The sequence below is a fragment of the Saccopteryx bilineata genome, chromosome 9, assembly GCF_036850765.1.
Source record: "Saccopteryx bilineata isolate mSacBil1 chromosome 9, mSacBil1_pri_phased_curated, whole genome shotgun sequence".
Taxonomy (NCBI): Eukaryota; Metazoa; Chordata; class Mammalia; order Chiroptera; family Emballonuridae; genus Saccopteryx; species Saccopteryx bilineata.
This window is the reverse complement of record NC_089498.1, coordinates 18213927-18230786: the sequence shown is the minus strand read 5'-3', so window position 1 is coordinate 18230786 and position 16860 is coordinate 18213927. Positions and strand designations below refer to the sequence as shown.

The 16860-nt window shown below is 48.0% G+C and overlaps 1 protein-coding gene across 1 annotated transcript in view; it reads left to right on the top strand.

Annotated features, from left to right (window-relative positions):
• The first annotated feature begins 241 nt into the window (after nucleotides 1-241).
• The window catches only part of RANBP10 (RAN binding protein 10), a 75876-nt gene continuing 59257 nt past the window's right edge, over nucleotides 242-16860 (top strand). Inside the window, exons 1-2 of the mRNA XM_066242501.1 lie at nucleotides 242-591; nucleotides 1384-1495. Coding sequence (XP_066098598.1) covers nucleotides 357-591; nucleotides 1384-1495 — 347 coding nt within the window. The 5' untranslated portion in view covers nucleotides 242-356. The remainder of the gene's footprint in view (nucleotides 592-1383; nucleotides 1496-16860) is intronic.

Sequence of the window (16860 nt, the reverse complement as noted above, 5' to 3'; positions counted from 1 at the left end):
GATGAACAGAGGCCGTGAAGGGGAAAGCTGAACTGACAGGCCAGAGCCGCGTTGCTAGTGGGAATTGTAGTTTTTAGTGACCCAAAGTCTGCGCCGCACAGGCTTATGGCTAAGCAGGTTTGTACTACATTTCCCCAAGTGCCTTGCCAGCCCGAGATGATCCGCCTCTGTAGAGCTCTGCATTGTGGGCTATAGAGTACAAAATGTGGCTAGGCGTGGCTGTGTCCAAAGAGAGGTGCCGGACTCGGACTCGGTTTCCCTGCGGCTCCTGTAGACTCGCGGGTCATTGGCTGAGCAGGGAGGATCTGGTCCTGCTCCTCCCCGCCCCCAGTGACACAATAGCAGCTCCCTCCAAGATGGCGGCGGCGACGGCGGACCCGGGAGCTGGGAGTCCGCAGGCTGGAGACTCCTCGGGCGGGGGCGCTGGGGGCGGGCTGCCATCCCCAGGGGAGCAGGAGCTGAGCCGCCGCTTGCAGCGCCTGTACCCCGCAGTCAACCAGCACGAGACGCCGCTGCCGCGTTCCTGGAGCCCCAAGGACAAGTACAACTACATCGGCCTTTCCCAGGGCAACCTCCGCGTCCACTACAAAGGTATTGGTCTGTTTGGCCACGGAGGGGAAAGGGCAGAGCGTCTGTCGGAGGGCTGTGCTTTCCAGCTCCTACTCCATCACGTCCTTTCCCGGGCCCTGTGCTCCGAGTTAGGCCTTAGCCCCTGGGGCTGTCCGGGCTGAGGGACTGGCCAGGCTGAGGGTCGCCTGTCTAGTCTGCTCTGTCTTGAAATACCCGGTGTCAAGAGATCTGCAACAGGTGTCAGACCCAGTGCTGGGTTGGACCTTCCACCCGAGGGCCTTCCTGCTGGTCCTGGGATAGCTCCAACGCCAGCTGGGCCCTTTTTCATCACTGCTTAGCTTCATCAGTGTCTGAAGAAAGGGGTGCTCACATCTTCTCCAGTAACCAGAGGCCCATGGGCTTGCTCATCTGCCAGACTCTCAGACTGTTCCTGAGGTTCATTGCTGAAGTTTGGAGGATACCTTCTAGGGCTGCCTACTCCTCCCCTGGTCTCCTTGGTGGGCTGCTTATTCTGGAAAGTCTAGAGACTGCCAGCAGCACTGGGGAATCTTTCATGCATCCACATTACCTGTTCCCTCTTTTAGTCTGTATGAGAGACAGAGTCCCAGGCAGGGCAGCTATTCTCAGGAGGAGGTGAGCCAAAGGTGGGAGCTTTATGTGTTTGCTCTGTTGTTGTCTAATTATTCCTTAGAGTAGACTCTGTAAGAGCTTCCTCTGGCCATGGAGTGGTGAAGTTGCCATGGAGCAGAGAAGAACGAGGCCCCCATTTGCATTTCCTTATGCTGAAATTTATTTCTTGCCCTCTCCAATTAGGTCATGGCAAAAATCACAAAGATGCGGCCTCAGTGCGTGCCACCCACCCCATACCTGCTGCCTGTGGCGTTTACTACTTTGAGGTGAAGATTGTCAGTAAAGGAAGAGATGGGTAAGCCCCTCCTAACCACTTTTTTCCCCTCAAAACCAAGCTATTCCCTGTGATCAGAGATCGAGGTCTCCTGGCTGCCACTTGTGAATGTTGTGAGCTGCTGAGCCACATGGGTCTGGGCTGCAGAGGTTGAATAGTGGGCTGCCTCTGATACAAGGCATTGCCTAGTCTAAAAATCAGCCCTTGATGGTAACTAGGTGCATTGAGGGTAGGGGAGGGGACTTCTCTTTAATGATGTTGTAATGAGATACCTCATAGGTCAGGGAAACAGGTAACAAGTTTACATGAACAATTCAGTGTTTAGAATGGGGTTCCCCCCACTGAAATGTGGTGTTTGTGACCTCCCTTTTTTCACACTCTTCCTGCATTCAAGGCTCCTTTTTATGGTAGTTAGTCATGTAGAGGCCCCAGTAGTCTTCAAAGGGATAGTCGAGTCTCCAACAGCATTTATCAAAACTGTGGCAGCTACTGGCCTATCATCTCAGGGTAAACAGCATGCACATGGTCAGAATCAGGTGACTTTATGCTGCTCATAAACTTGTTTTTCTGTCCAGGGACTTGAACACCAGTTGGACCAGCTTTAGGAAGGCCCTCATTAAAGTCAGCATTAGGGAGGCTCCCTATTTTAGGGTGATCTAAGCAGACAGGAAATCAGAGGGAAGATTTTTTTCATTTTTCTTTTTATCCTTCCTTCTTCCAGTCTCCCTTTTTTTCTGGTGACTGTGACAAAGCAGGTGTCTGTGTTATAAAATAACATGATTGCAGCTGTGTTGGAAAGGCTTTCCTCATCAGACCTTAGGTCTGGTGTGGGAGGGTTGCAACTCCCCCACCCCCTTGGTGACTTTCGTGCCAACCCTGAGTTCTTGGACATTCAGAATACTTCCTCTCTCCTATGAACTGTCCCCTTGTGGTGCCAAGGGGCTGTGCTGGGGGCAGGACTACCAGAGTCAGAACTTTGCCTGCTTCCTCAGTGATGTAACAACCCTGTCTGAGAAGGTTGTATGGTCATAGGTAGACTGTGGAGCTTTCCTCATCTGCACTGTGGGGAAATAGGCCAGCACCTAAGCTGCTCTTAACCCCAGAATTCTGTTATTCTGAATTCTGATCATGGCAGATTATTATAATTTTTACTTTTATTCCCATCTAGTGAATTTACTGATAGGAAACATATTATTGGAGGGCTTTAAAGCTTCTATTTCCCCTTTCTACTCTCTGGTAAAAGCACATATATTTAATGTGCTTGAACTAGTGTGAATGTGAATGTTCTTAAAACAAACACTGCAGAAACAGTTATAGTATAGACTGAAATGTTGGTGCTGGAGTCTCATATTGCCAAAGAAATAGTGGGGCATTTCTTTTTTCTTTTTCTTTTTCTTTTTTTAAATTATTTTACTGGTTTTAGAGAGGAAGGGAAAAAGAGAGAAATATTGATTTGTTGTTCCACTTATTTATGCAATCATTGGTTGATTCTTGTATATGCCCTGACTGGGGATTGAACCCGTGACCTTGGCATATTGGGAGGACCCTCTAACTAGCTGAGCTGTGTGGCCAGGGATAAAAATTTTTTTTTTTTTTTTTTGCAATTTTCTGAAACTGGAAACAGGGAGAGACAGTCAGACAGTCTCCCGCATGCGCCCGACCGGGATCCACCCGGCATGCCCACCAGGGGCGATGCTCTGCCCACCAGGGGGCGATGCTCTGCCCATCCTGGGTGTCGCCACGTTGCGACCAGAGCCACTCCAGCGCCTGGGGCGGAGGCCACAGAGCCATCCCCAGCGCCCGGGCCATCTTTGCTCCAATGGAGCCTTGGCTGCGGGAGGGGAAGAGAGAGACAGAGAGGAAGGCGCGGCGGAGGTGTGGAGAAGCAAATGGGCGCTTCTCCTGTGTGCCCTGGCCAGGAATTGAACCCGGGTCCTCCGCACGCTAGGCCGACGCTCTACCGCTGAGCCAACCGGCCAGGGCGGGATAAAAATTTTTAATTGAATTTGTTGAGGTGACACTGGTTAACAAAATTGTACAGGTTTCAGGTGAACAATTGTACAATATATCTTCTGTATAAGGGGCATTTCTTAAACTTGTAGAGTGGAAAATGGATTATTTTTTCTCTAATCTTTATAGAAAACAGCTGAGTTAGTAAGAGAAAAAAACCATCTTTCAGAAGGGGAACGTTTAAACATAGAGACCTAGATTCCTTCATCTGACTTTTAGCATTTCAGTTGTAAGTGGATCTTGTTGGAAAGGCCCTGTGTCTTGTTAGATTGCCTTACTGTAGGTGTTACCTGCAACTAAACATCTTCTCTCAGCTTTTGGTCCCAGCCAATTAGCTGACCTGGAAACCTCAGTTTTAAAAAGGTCCCAGGACATGTATGCGTTGGTAGCCTACTTTAATTAACCACTGTCAATGGCACATGTATGAATATCCCATCATGGCTTCTTTTTTTTTTTTAATGTGAGAGAGAGAGAGAGAGAGATGAGAAACATCAACTCATAGTTGCAGCACTTCAGTTGTTCATTGATTGCTTTTTATATATGCCTTGACTGGTGCCTCCAGCTGAGTCAGTGACCCCTTACTTAAGCCAGCAACCTTGGGCTCAAGCCAGCGACCATTGGGTCATGTTAATGATCCCTCACTTAAGCTGGCAACCCCACGCTCAAGCTGGTGAGCCTGCATTTAAATGTGATGAGCCCACACTCAAGCCGGCGACCTCAGGGTTTTGAACCTGGGACCTTAGCATCTCAGGTCAACGCTTTATTCACTGCGCCACAACCTGTCAGGCCCATCTTGGGCCCTGTGTGTGTGTGTGTGTGTGTGTGTGTGTCAGAGATAGAGAAACAGAGAGAGGGACAGATAGGAACAAACAGACAGGAAGGGATAGAGATGAGAAGCATTAGTTATTCATTGTGGCACCTTTAGTTCATTGATTTTGCTTTCTCATATGTGCCTTAACTGGGGAGCTCTAGCAGAGCAAGTGACCTCTTGCTTAAGCTAGTGACCTTGGGCTAAAGCCAGCAATCTTGGGCTTTAAGCCAGCGACCATGGGGTCATGTCTTTGATCACATGGTCAAGCTAGTGACCCTGCACTCGAGCCAGTGAGCCCACAGTCAAGCCGGATGAGCCCGTGCTCAAGCTGACACCTCAGGGTTTCGAACCTGAGTCCTCTGTATCCCAGTCCGACATTCTATCCACTGTGCCACTGCCTGGTCAGGCCATCCTGGACACTTTATGGAATCCCTGATGTTGGTATGGGCTAGGTGTGGTTCTGAGGGCAATTACAGGACAGCAATTACAGGACAGACAATTATCAGCTTGTTTCCTGTAGATATTAGAAGTGATATTAGAAGTGTGTTTCTGACCTGGGTTTGGCTCATGACCCAGATGTTAGCTGGTTGTGTAGCTTTTCTGTATTATTTAGTTGATCCTCACAGTATCTTTGGAAAGTGTCTAGAGCAGGTTATGATGAACCTATTTTGTTGGTGAGCCCTGAGCTCCAGGGATGTTTGGTGACCTACCCTGGCTGCAGGTTTTAGAGTGTGCAGTGGAGTAGCCTAGCTTGTCAGATGCTCTCGCTTGATCCCAGACATGTGTCTCCATGCTGTTGTTGCCTTTCCTCATTGCATTCCCTCCCTGGGTAGAGTGATAGAATGTCCAGTTGGATTCTTAGGGGATCATGGTGTTTTTAGGGGACAGAACTAAAAGGTGCTTAGTGCTGAGTGGCCAGACAAGTTTAGTGTGCTATGCACTGGGCTTGACTAACTTGCCATCTCATTGAATCTGTAAACTTGTTTGTCTATAGATTCGAGTATGAGCCTCTTTTGAAGAGGCATTTATAAATGCAGTTGTCAGTGTCATTTCCTAAAAGTCCTTTGTTCTATGATGTCTTTTTTTTGTGTGTGTGAAAGACAGAGAGAGTCAGAAAGAGGGACAGATAGGGATAGACAGACAGAAAGGGAGAGAGATGAGAAACATCAATTCTTCGCTGCGGTTCCTTAGTAGTTCATTGATTGCTTTCTCATATGTGCCTTGATCTGGGGGCTACAGCAGACCGAGTGACTCCTTGCTCAAGCCAGCGACCTTGAGCTCAAGCTAGTGAGCCTTGCTCAAACAAGATGAGCCCGTGCTCAAGCTGGCAACCTCGGGGTCTTGATCCTAGGTCCTCGGCTTCCCAGTCCGACACTTTATCCACTGTGCCACCTCCTGGTCAGGCCTATGATGTCTTTTTTAGAAAAACATGCTAAGTGCCTAAGCTTATTTAATTAGGAAGGTTTCATTTTGAGGGTTCATAGAGTATTTATTCATACCTACTGTGTGCCAGAACCATGCAAGGTACAGGGAGAACAAAGGTAAAGGCACTATAGGCCAGCCTTGACCTTAGGGAGCCTGTGGCCTACTCAGTAGAAAGTGGACTGAAAGGCTGTCTGTTAGAGGAGGCAGAGTCTGGGCATGGTTTTGAGGGACAAGTAGTAGTTTCCCAGTGGATGAGAACTTTTTGGACCTACATGAGTCAGTTCAGTAACTAGCTTGATGTCAGGTTGCTGGGCTTTCTGGGCATTCCCCAAGTATCAGGGAGTGTGAAGGAGGGACCATGTTTGAGCTAAGCGCTTGGCACAGACTGATGGGATTCAGTTGCTTTTTGCTGAGTCACCAGAGCTGGGAACCCCAGGAGTAGGTCTGGTGGGGCGAGCAGACATCAGAGCCCTGCCAGTGGTGCCAGGAGATAAGGCGTCTGGGTTGATCTTGTTAGGAAGCCAAGGAGGCCCTGAAGCTGAGGGTCCCTGGGGGAAATGACTTGGTCAGTCAGAGTTTATGGACCTGAGTGTCCCCGGCAGTTAGTGATGACACGTGAAGGGTGTGGCTGGCCAGGCTGACAAATGCTTTAGGGTGACCCTCAAAATAGATTGTAACATCATCCCAGTGGTGGCGCCTTCTGACATGTGATGGGTGGCTCTCCCTAAGAACGGCAAGCCTGGACTAGAGCCCTGGATGGAGTTGTGGGGGCTCTTCTCTGCAGCTGGTGCCCAGGCCCTGAGCAGGGGCCCAGGCCACAGCCAGCCTGCCTTGCAGCTGACTTCCTTGGGCCAGATAGCAGTGCCTTCATCCATTAATTCTACACGCCACAATGAGGTACCCAATGTTTTGTCCCAGTCCTAGGCCTGGTCCCCAAGAGCACAGGCATGAGGCCTATCTAGAGAGGAGGCAGATGTGCACTCGAACTCATAGACTGGTGTAAAAAAGGCCAATTATGGTATGTGCTATACCCAGGGTTGACCCAGAGTATGGACTTCCTCCTGTATCTGAGAAGTTGGGGAAAGCTTTACAGAAGAGGCAGTGATGCTGTATCTAGAAGGGTGACTTAGAGGGTTCCAGGAGAATAAAATGAGAAGCAGATGCTCCAGGCAGAAGTAATAGTGCATAAAAAGATGTGGAACACAGTGCATGAGTAGGCAGATATACTTTGTGTGCTGTGGCCAAGGAGTGGGCTTTATTCTGAGGGCAGTAGCAGTGTATGAGGACTTTGGATCTGTTCACACTTTTGAGAGTGGGTGGGAGAAAAGAGACCCTGGTGGTTTGGGTTAGCCAGAGCCCTCTAGCTGAGAGGCCTGTCCATTGTGGCCCAGTGGCTTTAGGTTCTTGACTCCATGCCTGTTTTTTTCTTCCTTTTTAAAAAGATTTTAGTTATGGATTTTAGAGAGAAGATATAGTGAGAAAGGCAGGGGGAGAAGCGAAAAGCATCAACCTGTTGTTGCTTCTCATATGTGCCTTGTGCCTCAACCAGGGAATTCAAAGGTGTCGAATCAGCAACCTCAACATTCCAGGTTATGCTTTATCCACTGTGCCACCACAGGTCAAGCTACACCTGGTTTTTCTTTCTTCCTTTTTTTTATTCAGTGAGAGAAGGGGAGGCAGAGACAGACTCTTGCATGTGCCCAGACCGGGATCCACTCAGCAAGCCCACTAGGGGTAATGCTCTGCCATCTGGAGCGCTGCTCTGTTGCTCAGCAACCGAGCTCTTCTGAGCACCTGAGCCAGAGGCCATGGAGCCATCCTCAGTGCCTGGGCCAGCTCCAATCAAGCTGTGGCTGCAGGAGGGGGAGAGAGAAAGAGGGGAGAGAAAGAGAGAGAGAGGGGGAGAGAGAGACTGTAGGGGGAAGGTGGAGAGGTAGATAGGCTCTTCTCCTGTGTGCTCTAACTTGGAATTGAACCCAGGACATCCACATGCTGGTCTGATGCCCTACCTCTGAGCCAACCAGCCAGGGCCCTGCAGTTGTCTTTTTTTTTTTTTTTTTTGTATTTTTCTGAAGCTGGAAACGGGGAGAGACAGTCAGACTCCCGCATGCGCCCGACCGGGATCTACCCGGCACGCCCACCAGGGGCGATGCTCTGCCCCTCTGGGGCGTCGCTCTGCCGCGACCAGAGCCACTCTAGCGCCTGGGGCAGAGGCCAAGGAGCCATCCCCAGCGCCCGGGCCATCTTTGCTCCTATGGAGCCTTGGCTGCGGGAGGGGAAGAGAGAGACAGAGAGGAAGGAGGGGGCGGGGGTGGAGAAGCAAATGGGCGCTTCTCCTATGTGCCCTGACCGGGAATCGAACCCGGGTCCCCGGCATGCCAGGCCGACGCTCTACCGCTGAGCCAACTGGCCAGGGCTGTCTGGCCTTTATTTTGCATGGTGAAATGCAGAGGTGGGGTGTTGAAGACTGGTAGCTAGAGTGTTCTTAGAGATGAAAGGATTCTGCGTGTGTGGGTGTTTTCTGGTATTTTGGTTTTGCCAAGACAACAGGGAAAGATAACACTGTCTATGATTTTCCATGGAGTCCTAGACAGCCACTTATTCAATTAAGATCTCACCTGTAGCGTTTCTGGTCTGGAGAGCTACTTGAGCTCAGGTCCCCCTGTCTTTGTCTGGACCCTTCCTCTGGATCCCCACACTTTAGTCTCTGTGCATTGTACAGTGCTGTTGAGAAGTTCAGCACTCATCTGTGGACCTGGGGAAGGCTTGTCTTACCTGTTGTGAAAAGTAGATGCTGTCCTTGCCCAAGGCAGGTACAGGTCACAGTTGTGCCCTGTTCTCTCTAACTGCCCCCCAGCACTGATGGTGCTATGGACAGATGTTGAGCTTTGGGCTGCTTCTCCCTAGTAACACATTGTGCTGTTCTGGAGACATGGACTGTTTGGGCTCTGGAGCATCTTGGAGTATTGTATTGCTTACACGTGTTGGGGGTTAAAGCCTAGGTCTATTTGGGCTTGGGATGAGATGTCTGGAGTCCACATGGTGTCCATTTTTGTGGTCGGACCTGATCCTGCATTGAGCACATCTGGGCCTCCCTGGGATCTCCCTGTTAAATGTATGTCCCCATCCCGTTTCAATTGCAGTTTGAGAGTGGGGAGGGTGTAGTTTCTTTCTTTTTAATTGGGGACTCTCTTGATCAAGGATTAGCCTCTAGAGAAATTCCTAAAATTTACTTCATACTGTACCCCAACCCTTCCTGACCTCATTTTTTTTATTCTTTATTTTTATTTACTGATTGAAGAAAGAGAGACAGACAGAGATCAATTTGCTGTTCCACTTATTATGCATGACTGTTTTTTTATAGGATTTTATTTATTCTACGAGAGAGGAGAGAGGGAAGAGGCTGGAGTGAGAAGTATCAATTCATAGTTGCTTCACTTGTTCATTGATTGCTTGTTGTATGTGCCTTGACCAGGAAAGCCCAGGGTTTCGAACTTGTGACCTCAGCATTCCAGGTCAATGCTCTATCCACTGTACCACCACAGGTCGGGACATTGGATGATTCTTGTATATGCCCTGACCAGGAATTGAACCCTCAACCTTGATGTATCGGGATGATGCTTTAACCAGCCCCCATTGTTCTTTGTTTTCTGTAATGTTTGGTCTTTTTTTTTTTTTTTTTTTTTAATTTTTTTTTAGATTTTATTTATTCTTTTTTTTTTTTTATAGAGAGAAAGTAGAGAGAGAGAGAAGAGGGGGAGGAGCAGGAAGCATCAACTCTCATATGTGCCTTGACCAGGCAAGCCTGGGGTTTCGAACCAGCAACCTCAGAGTTTCAGGTCAACGCTTTATCCACTGCGCCACCACAGGCCAGGCGTTTGGTCTTATCTTTAGATGGGTCACCACATAAGGGAGATTCCCTGTAAGAGGGTAAGTGGGAGTGCATTGGGCTGGAGCATAGTAGGATGGATTCACAGTGTGCCATCCTATTCTGGGGTCATTGAGACAGAATCAAGGCCCCAGAGTGGGTCTCTGTGGTCAGGGGTCAAGTTGGAAGGAAGGGACTAATCACTGGGAAAGAGATGGATAACATGGAGTCTAAATGCAAGTCTGTCTCTCTGCCTCTCCAGAAATTCTGTTCAAAATTCACATAAAATATTATTGTGGCTCCAGGATCCTCTGTATTTTGTTGTAATTGAAATGCAAGGTCATGGCTCTATTGCTAGAAATGAGGTTACAGGACTTGGTGATGGAACCTAGTCCAGCTATTTGTTACGAACGGGCCAGAAAAAGATGCTCTGGACTGTGTAAGGAAGTGGGGGAGGGGTTGGGTAAGTCTCTCTTGTGCCCTTCTGGGGCTCTCTTCCTCTCCTGTTTCCTGGGCTTCAGAGGAGGCCTGGGATGCCAGCGATGTTACTTTAGGTTCTGGAGAGCACATGAGGCTCAGATGCACCCACTGCCTCCTCAGTTTCCATGGCAAACACGACTGATAATAGCATTCATTCTTGTCCCGACAGAGTCCCAGAAGTTTTTTCACGGCACAGAGCATCAGGCAGCTCCTATTTTTTGGTCAGAGTTTTATCATGAGACAAAACCAACTGGCCTTCAGGGTGGGGGCAGTTGGAAAATGAGTAGAGGTGGAGAGAAGAGAAGAGCAGTTGTGCCCAGATGGTCGAGGGCTCAGCTTGTGACTTCTAGAGGACATTGTTGAGGAGGAGCTGAACTAAAAACAAAGAAGTAGAGGGGATGGTTTGTTGAGTAGAACTGATTATAACCCAGTTTACAAAGCCATGCGTCTGAAGTTGGTGTAGAATATTTTAGAGACTGCTCTCAAACTGTTGTGCCGAGAGTTTATCAGTAGTTTTAGTTGCTGTACTTTTTAACCAAATGTATTTTATTTTACTTATAGATAATTTTTTAACTGTAAAAGAGTACACAGAGCCTGACCTCCTGTGGCACAGTGGATAAAGTGTTGACGTGGACTGCTGAGGTTGCCGGTTTGAAACCCTGGGCTTGCCCAGTCAAGGCATATATGGGAGTTGATGCTTCCTGCTCTTCCCTCCTTTCTCTCTCTCTCTCCCTCTCTCTCTCTCTCTCCCCTCACTAAAAAAATAAAATAAAAAAAGTACATAGGATCTTTCAAGATCTGACTCAATGTACATTTTAAAAATAGACAATGGAGGGGATGCAGGTGATTGCCATTATGTATGTTGTATCATTGAGGCCAGGGTAGAAAACAGAAACTATTCCAGATATTTTAAGCAAAAAGGGTTTGGTACATGGAATTTTTTTTTTTTTTTTTTCATTTTTCTGAAGCTGGAAACAGGGAGAGACAGTCAGACAGACTCCCGCATGCGCCCGACCGGGATCCACCCGGAACGCCCACCAGGGGCGGTGCTCTGCCCCCCAGGGGGCGATGCTCTGCCCATCCTGGGCGTCGCCATATTGCGACCAGAGCCACTCTAGCGCCTGAGGCAGAGGCCACAGAGCCATGCCCAGCGCCCGGGCCATCTTTGCTCCAATGGAGCCTTGGCTGCGGGAGGGGAAGAGAGAGACAGAGAGGAAAGCGCGGCGGAGGGGTGGAGAAGCAAATTGGCGCTTCTCCTATGTGCCCTGGCCGGGAATCGAACCCGGGTCCTCCGCACGCTAGGCCGACGCTCTACCGCTGAGCCAACCGGCCAGGGCGGTACATGGAATTTGATGCTTTCAGAATCATTGGAACTTAGAATTTTCGTGTAATGGTGGGCTAAGTTACTTGAATAAGACCCTTTGCTGAAATTATTAAAAGGTGCTAAGTTACATACCGGCAAACTCAAGACCGATTTCTGGGTGAAGACCTGTAACTAGAGAGTTAAAGATAATGTCTGAGTACCTAAGAGTATTTCCCATGTCCACACTCAGCTGTGCTCCAGCTCTATAATTACACAGGGCCAGAGAGGTAGAGCTTAGGGGCCAGAACTTATTGGATATGGGATCTGGTATGTACCCTTTCTCATTAAGCTGGTGTGCCAACTGGCTGCACGCTCTGGTTAAGGGCCGTATTTTATGTTTTGTTTATTTTTGGAGGGCATATGTGGTTTTTGAGTGTAGCAGCCTTTTATTTATTTATTTATTTTAAAAATTTTTTATTCATTTTAGAGGAGAGAGAGAGGGAGAGAGAAGAAGAAGGGAGGAGCAGGAAGCATCAACTCCCATATGTGCCTTGACCGGGCAAGCCCAGTGTTTTGAACCGACAACCTCAGCATTCCAGGTTGAAGCTTTATCCACTGCACCACCACAGGTCACGCAAGTGTAGCAGCCTTTTAAAAGTCAAAGCTTGGTACTTGAGATTCTGTCAACCCTTTGGGGAAGAAGCCAGAACCCAGGGTATGTGAGTAACCTGCCCAGGGCCGTTCTGCCCCTTTCTGTCTGTGGGCTCTCTGGGTGTTTTTTTTTTTTTTAATTTTATTTATTCATTTTAGAGAGGAGAGAGAGAGGGAGAGAGAGAGAGAGAGAGAGAGACGGGGGAGGAGCAGGAAGCATCAACTCCCATATGTGCCTTGACCAGGCAAACCCAGGGTTTCGAACTGGCGACCTCAGCATTTCCAGGTTGACGCCTTATCCACTGCTCCACCACAGGTCAGGCCTCTCTGGGTGTTTTGATGGTGCTGATGGCAGTGGATGCATGAGGGTCTCCTGACCCACATTCAGAATGACCTTCCCTTTGTAAGCACATCCTGACTCAAAGCCCCTTGCCTTCAGGCCTCTTCTTTGAATGGTGTTCATGCTGGGTTCATTCATCTCTGTAATGCCCCTCCTCTCATTGGGGGCTTGCACAGATTTGGGTTCAGTGGGTGACTGGGTGGCTTCCTGGCAGAGGGGCTGGGTGGGGGTGTCGCTGCTAGAGGAGCATCTTACACACAGTGGCCAGTGTCATGGACTGTGGCTTTAAGCAGCCCCACTAGACTATGAAATAAAATCATGAGCACCAAATATGAGCCCTCATTTCAGGCCTAAATGTCAGTTGGAGTTTTTCCTGAAATGTCTCCCAGGGACCCTTTTGTAACCATGGTCCCTGAGATCTCTGTTGTGGAGGCTGTTGATTTCTTTATCTGGGGCAGGTTTTGATAGGAACAAGATTGCCAGCTTGCTGAGCTGTGCCTAAGGTGTTAGATGTCAAGATGAAACTGTCAGGTGAGATTTCAGTAACTCCATGAGGGTCTGGGGCAGTGGCAAGGGCATTGGTCACTGGCCCTTCCAACAGAGAATGGCAGTAGAGCTGATACCTTCCTTCAGCCCCCAAAACCCATCAGCCTGGAGAACGAAGAGCCTGTCTCTTACCTCTTTGTCACTGCCTACCCGAGCTGTGTGAGCCTGGAGACATCCAGCTGACAGAGGTTAAATTAAAAATGATTAAGTTCCATAGTCATTGTTTCATATATCTCATGCAACATTTATTAAAGATGCCTAGGGGCTTGGCAGCCCATAATATCTTTCTTCCCTGTGAAAAATTGATAGAAAATGTAAAGAGCTAGGTCTGTGTTTTTCACTCTTGTCAACTGCTGTGTTCTTGTGGTGAGGGACTTCTTTTTTTGGGCCCTGATGTGAGGCCAGAATACTCTGATGATTTCCACTGTGCTCTGTGCCAAGCCCTACTTTTCTCATCTGGAAAAGCCAGACGAGGTTCATGCTGGCATGCAGAGCCGAAGGGATGTTCTTGGTGATTGTGTGTGTATTTATGGTGAAATATATGTAACAAAATAAGCCATTTTAACCATTTTTAAGTGGTTCATCAATGGTATTACATTCACAAGGTTGTGTAACCATCACCACTATCTATTTCCAAAACTTTTCCATCACCCCAAACAGAAACTCTGTACCCATTAAGCAAGAACTCTCCATAGAACTCCCTGTCCCCCCGTCCTCTCAGCCCCTGATAACCTTTCATCTTCTTTCTGTCTCTATGAATCTGCTTAGATAATTCATAAAAATGGAATAAAAAACATTTGTTCTTTTATGTCTGGCTTTTTATTTCACTTTAGCATAAGATTTTCAAGGTTTATTGATATTGTGGCTTGTGTCAGAATTTCATTCCTTTTTATGGCAGTATGTATGAAATCTACCACATTTTATTCATCCATTCATCTATTGATGGACACTTGGGTTTTTTGCCATCTTTTGGCTCTGTGAATAATGGTGTGGTGAACATTGCCATACAAGTGTCCGTTTGAGTCCCTCTTTTCTATTCTTTTGGGTGTACACTTAACAGTGGAATTGCTGTCCTAATCAGATAGCTCGGTTGGTTAGAGCATTGTCCTGAAGCTCAGAGCCTAGAGGTTGCCGGTTCAATCCCTGGTTAGGGAGAGCACATACAGGAACAGATCAATGTTCCTGTCTTTCTATCTTTCTCCCTCTAAAATAAATAAAATGAACATTAAAAAAAAGAGTGGATATATTGAGTGGGACACTTGAATCCATGTAAACACAATAAATTAAAATTAATAAAAACTTAAAAATAAGTGGAAGTGCTGGATCGTTCTAGGTTTATTTTGATTGATTGATTTGAGAGAGAGAGAGACATCGATTTGTTGTTCCACTTATGTATGCATTCATTGGTTGATTCTTGTATGTGCCCTTATCAAGGATTGAACCTGCAGCTTTGACATATCAGGACAATGCTCTAACCAGCTGAGCCATCCAGCCAGGGCTGGATCATTCTATGTTTAACTTTTTGAGAAAGCACCTGTTTTCTATAGCGGCTACACCATTTTACATCTCCACCAGCACTGTGTGAAATTCCAATTTCTCCACATCGTCACCAATACTTTTTTCCTTATGCTTTTGGTGAGGTACCTAAAAATCCATTACTAAATCCAAGGTCATGGAAGCTTTTCTGTTGTTTTCTTCTAAGAATTTTATGGCTACCTCTACATTTATTATTATTTTTTTTATTTTATTTATTCATTTTAGAGAGGATAGAGAGGGAGAGAGAGAGACAGAGAGAGGAGAGAGAGACGGGGGAGGAGCTGGAAGCATCAACTCCCATATGTGCCTTGACCGGGCAAGCTCAGGGTTTCAAACCGGCGACCTCAGCATTTCCAGGTCGATGCTTTATCCACTGTGCCACCACAGGTCTACCTCTACATTTAGATCATTGTTCCCTTTTAAGTTAATTTTTATTTTTGGTAGAAAGTAAGGGTCCAACTTAATTCTTTTTTTTTTTTTTTTTAGATTTATTGATTTTTTTAAAATCTTTTTTTTTTTTTTTTTACAGAGGCAGAGATAGGGACAGACAGACAGGAACGGAGAGAGATGAGAAGCATCAATCATGAGTTTCTCGTTGTGCGTTGTGACTTCTTAGTTGTTCATTGATTGCTTTCTCACATGTGCCTTGACCGTGGGCCTTCAGCAGACCGAGTAACCCCCTGCTGGAGCCAGCGACCTAGGGTCTAAGCTGGTGAGCTCTTTGCTCAAGCCAGATGAGCCCGCACTCAAGCTGGCGACCTCGGGGTCTCGAACCTGGGTCCTTCTGCATCCCAGTCCGACGCTCTATCCACTGCGCCACCACCTGGTCAGGCAGATTTATTGATTTTTAAAGAGAGGCGAGACAGAAAAGAGCGAAGTGGGAAGCATCAACTCATATTAGTTGCTTTCTGTATGTGCCTTGTGGGAAGCATCAACTCATAGTAGTTGCTTCCTGTATGTGCCTTGACCAGGCTGGCCCAGGATTTTGAACTGGTGACCTCAGCATTCCAGGTCGACGCTTTATCCACTGCGCCACCACAGGTCAGGCTAACTTTATTCTTTTGCATGTAGAAATCTAGTTGTCCCAGCACCAATTGTGGAAGAAACTATTTTTCCCTATTGAATGGACTTGGCAACCTTGTCAAAAGTAATTTAGATAGTTGTGTGGGTTTGTGATTTTATTTATATATTTATTTATTTATTTATTGTATTTTTCCAAAGTTAGAAGCAGGGAGGCAGTCAGACAGACTCCTGCATGTGCCCGACCGGGATCCATTTGGCATGTCCACCAGGAGATGATGCTCTGCCCATCTGGGGCATTGCACCGTTGCAGCCAGAGCCATTCTAGCCCCTGAGGCAGAGGCCATGGAGCTGACCTCAGCACCCGGGCCAACTTTGGCTACAGGAGGGGAAGAGAAAGAGAGAGAGGAAGGAGAGGGGGAAGGGTGGAGAAACAGATGGGCACTTCTCTTGTGTGCCCTGACCGGGAATTGAGCCCAGGACTTCCACATGCCAGGCTCTACCTCTGAGCCAACCGGCCAGGGCCTATTTTTTAATTCTCTTCCTTTGGTCTATATGTATGCCTATGCTAATACCATACTGTTTGTTTGTTTAAGCGGTAGGGGGAAAGGGAGAGAGATTAGAAGCATCAGGGCCCTGGCCGGTTGGCTCAGCGGTAGAGCGTTGGCCTAGCGTGCGGAGGACCTGGGTTCGATTCCCGGCCAGGGCACATAGGAGAAGCGCCAATTTGCTTCTCCACCCCTCCGCCGCGCTTTCCTCTCTGTCTCTCTCTTCCCCTCCCGCAGCCGAGGCTCCATTGGAGCAAAGATGGCCCGGGCGCTGGGGATGGCTCTGTGGCCTCTGCCTCAGGCGCTAGAGTGGCTCTGGTCGCAATATGGCGACGCCCAGGAAGGGCAGAGCATCGCCCCCTGGTGGGCAGAGCGTAGCCCCTGGTGGGCGTGCCGGGTGGATCCCGGTCAGGCGCATGCGGGAGTCTGTCTGACTGTCTCTCCCTGTTTCCAGCTTCAGAAAAATGAAAAGAAAAAAAAAAAAAAGGAAGCATCAGCTTGAGTTGCAGCAATTTAGTTGTTCATTGATTGCTTCTTATATGTGCCTTGACTGGGGGACTCCAACTGAGCCAGTGACCCCTCACTCAGGCCAGCAAACTTTAAGCTCAAGCCAGTGACCATGGAATCATTTCAGTCATCCCATGCCAGATGAGCCTGTGCTCAAGCCAGTGACTTCAGCTGAGGTTTTGAACCTGGGACTTCAGTGTCCTAGTCGGTGCTCTAATCATGATGCCTCCACCAGTCAGTCAGTACAGTACTTTTTTTTTTTCTGAAGTTTGAAAAGGGGAGGCAGTCAGACTCCCGCATGTACCCGACCGGGATCCACCCAGCATGCCACCAGGGGCGAT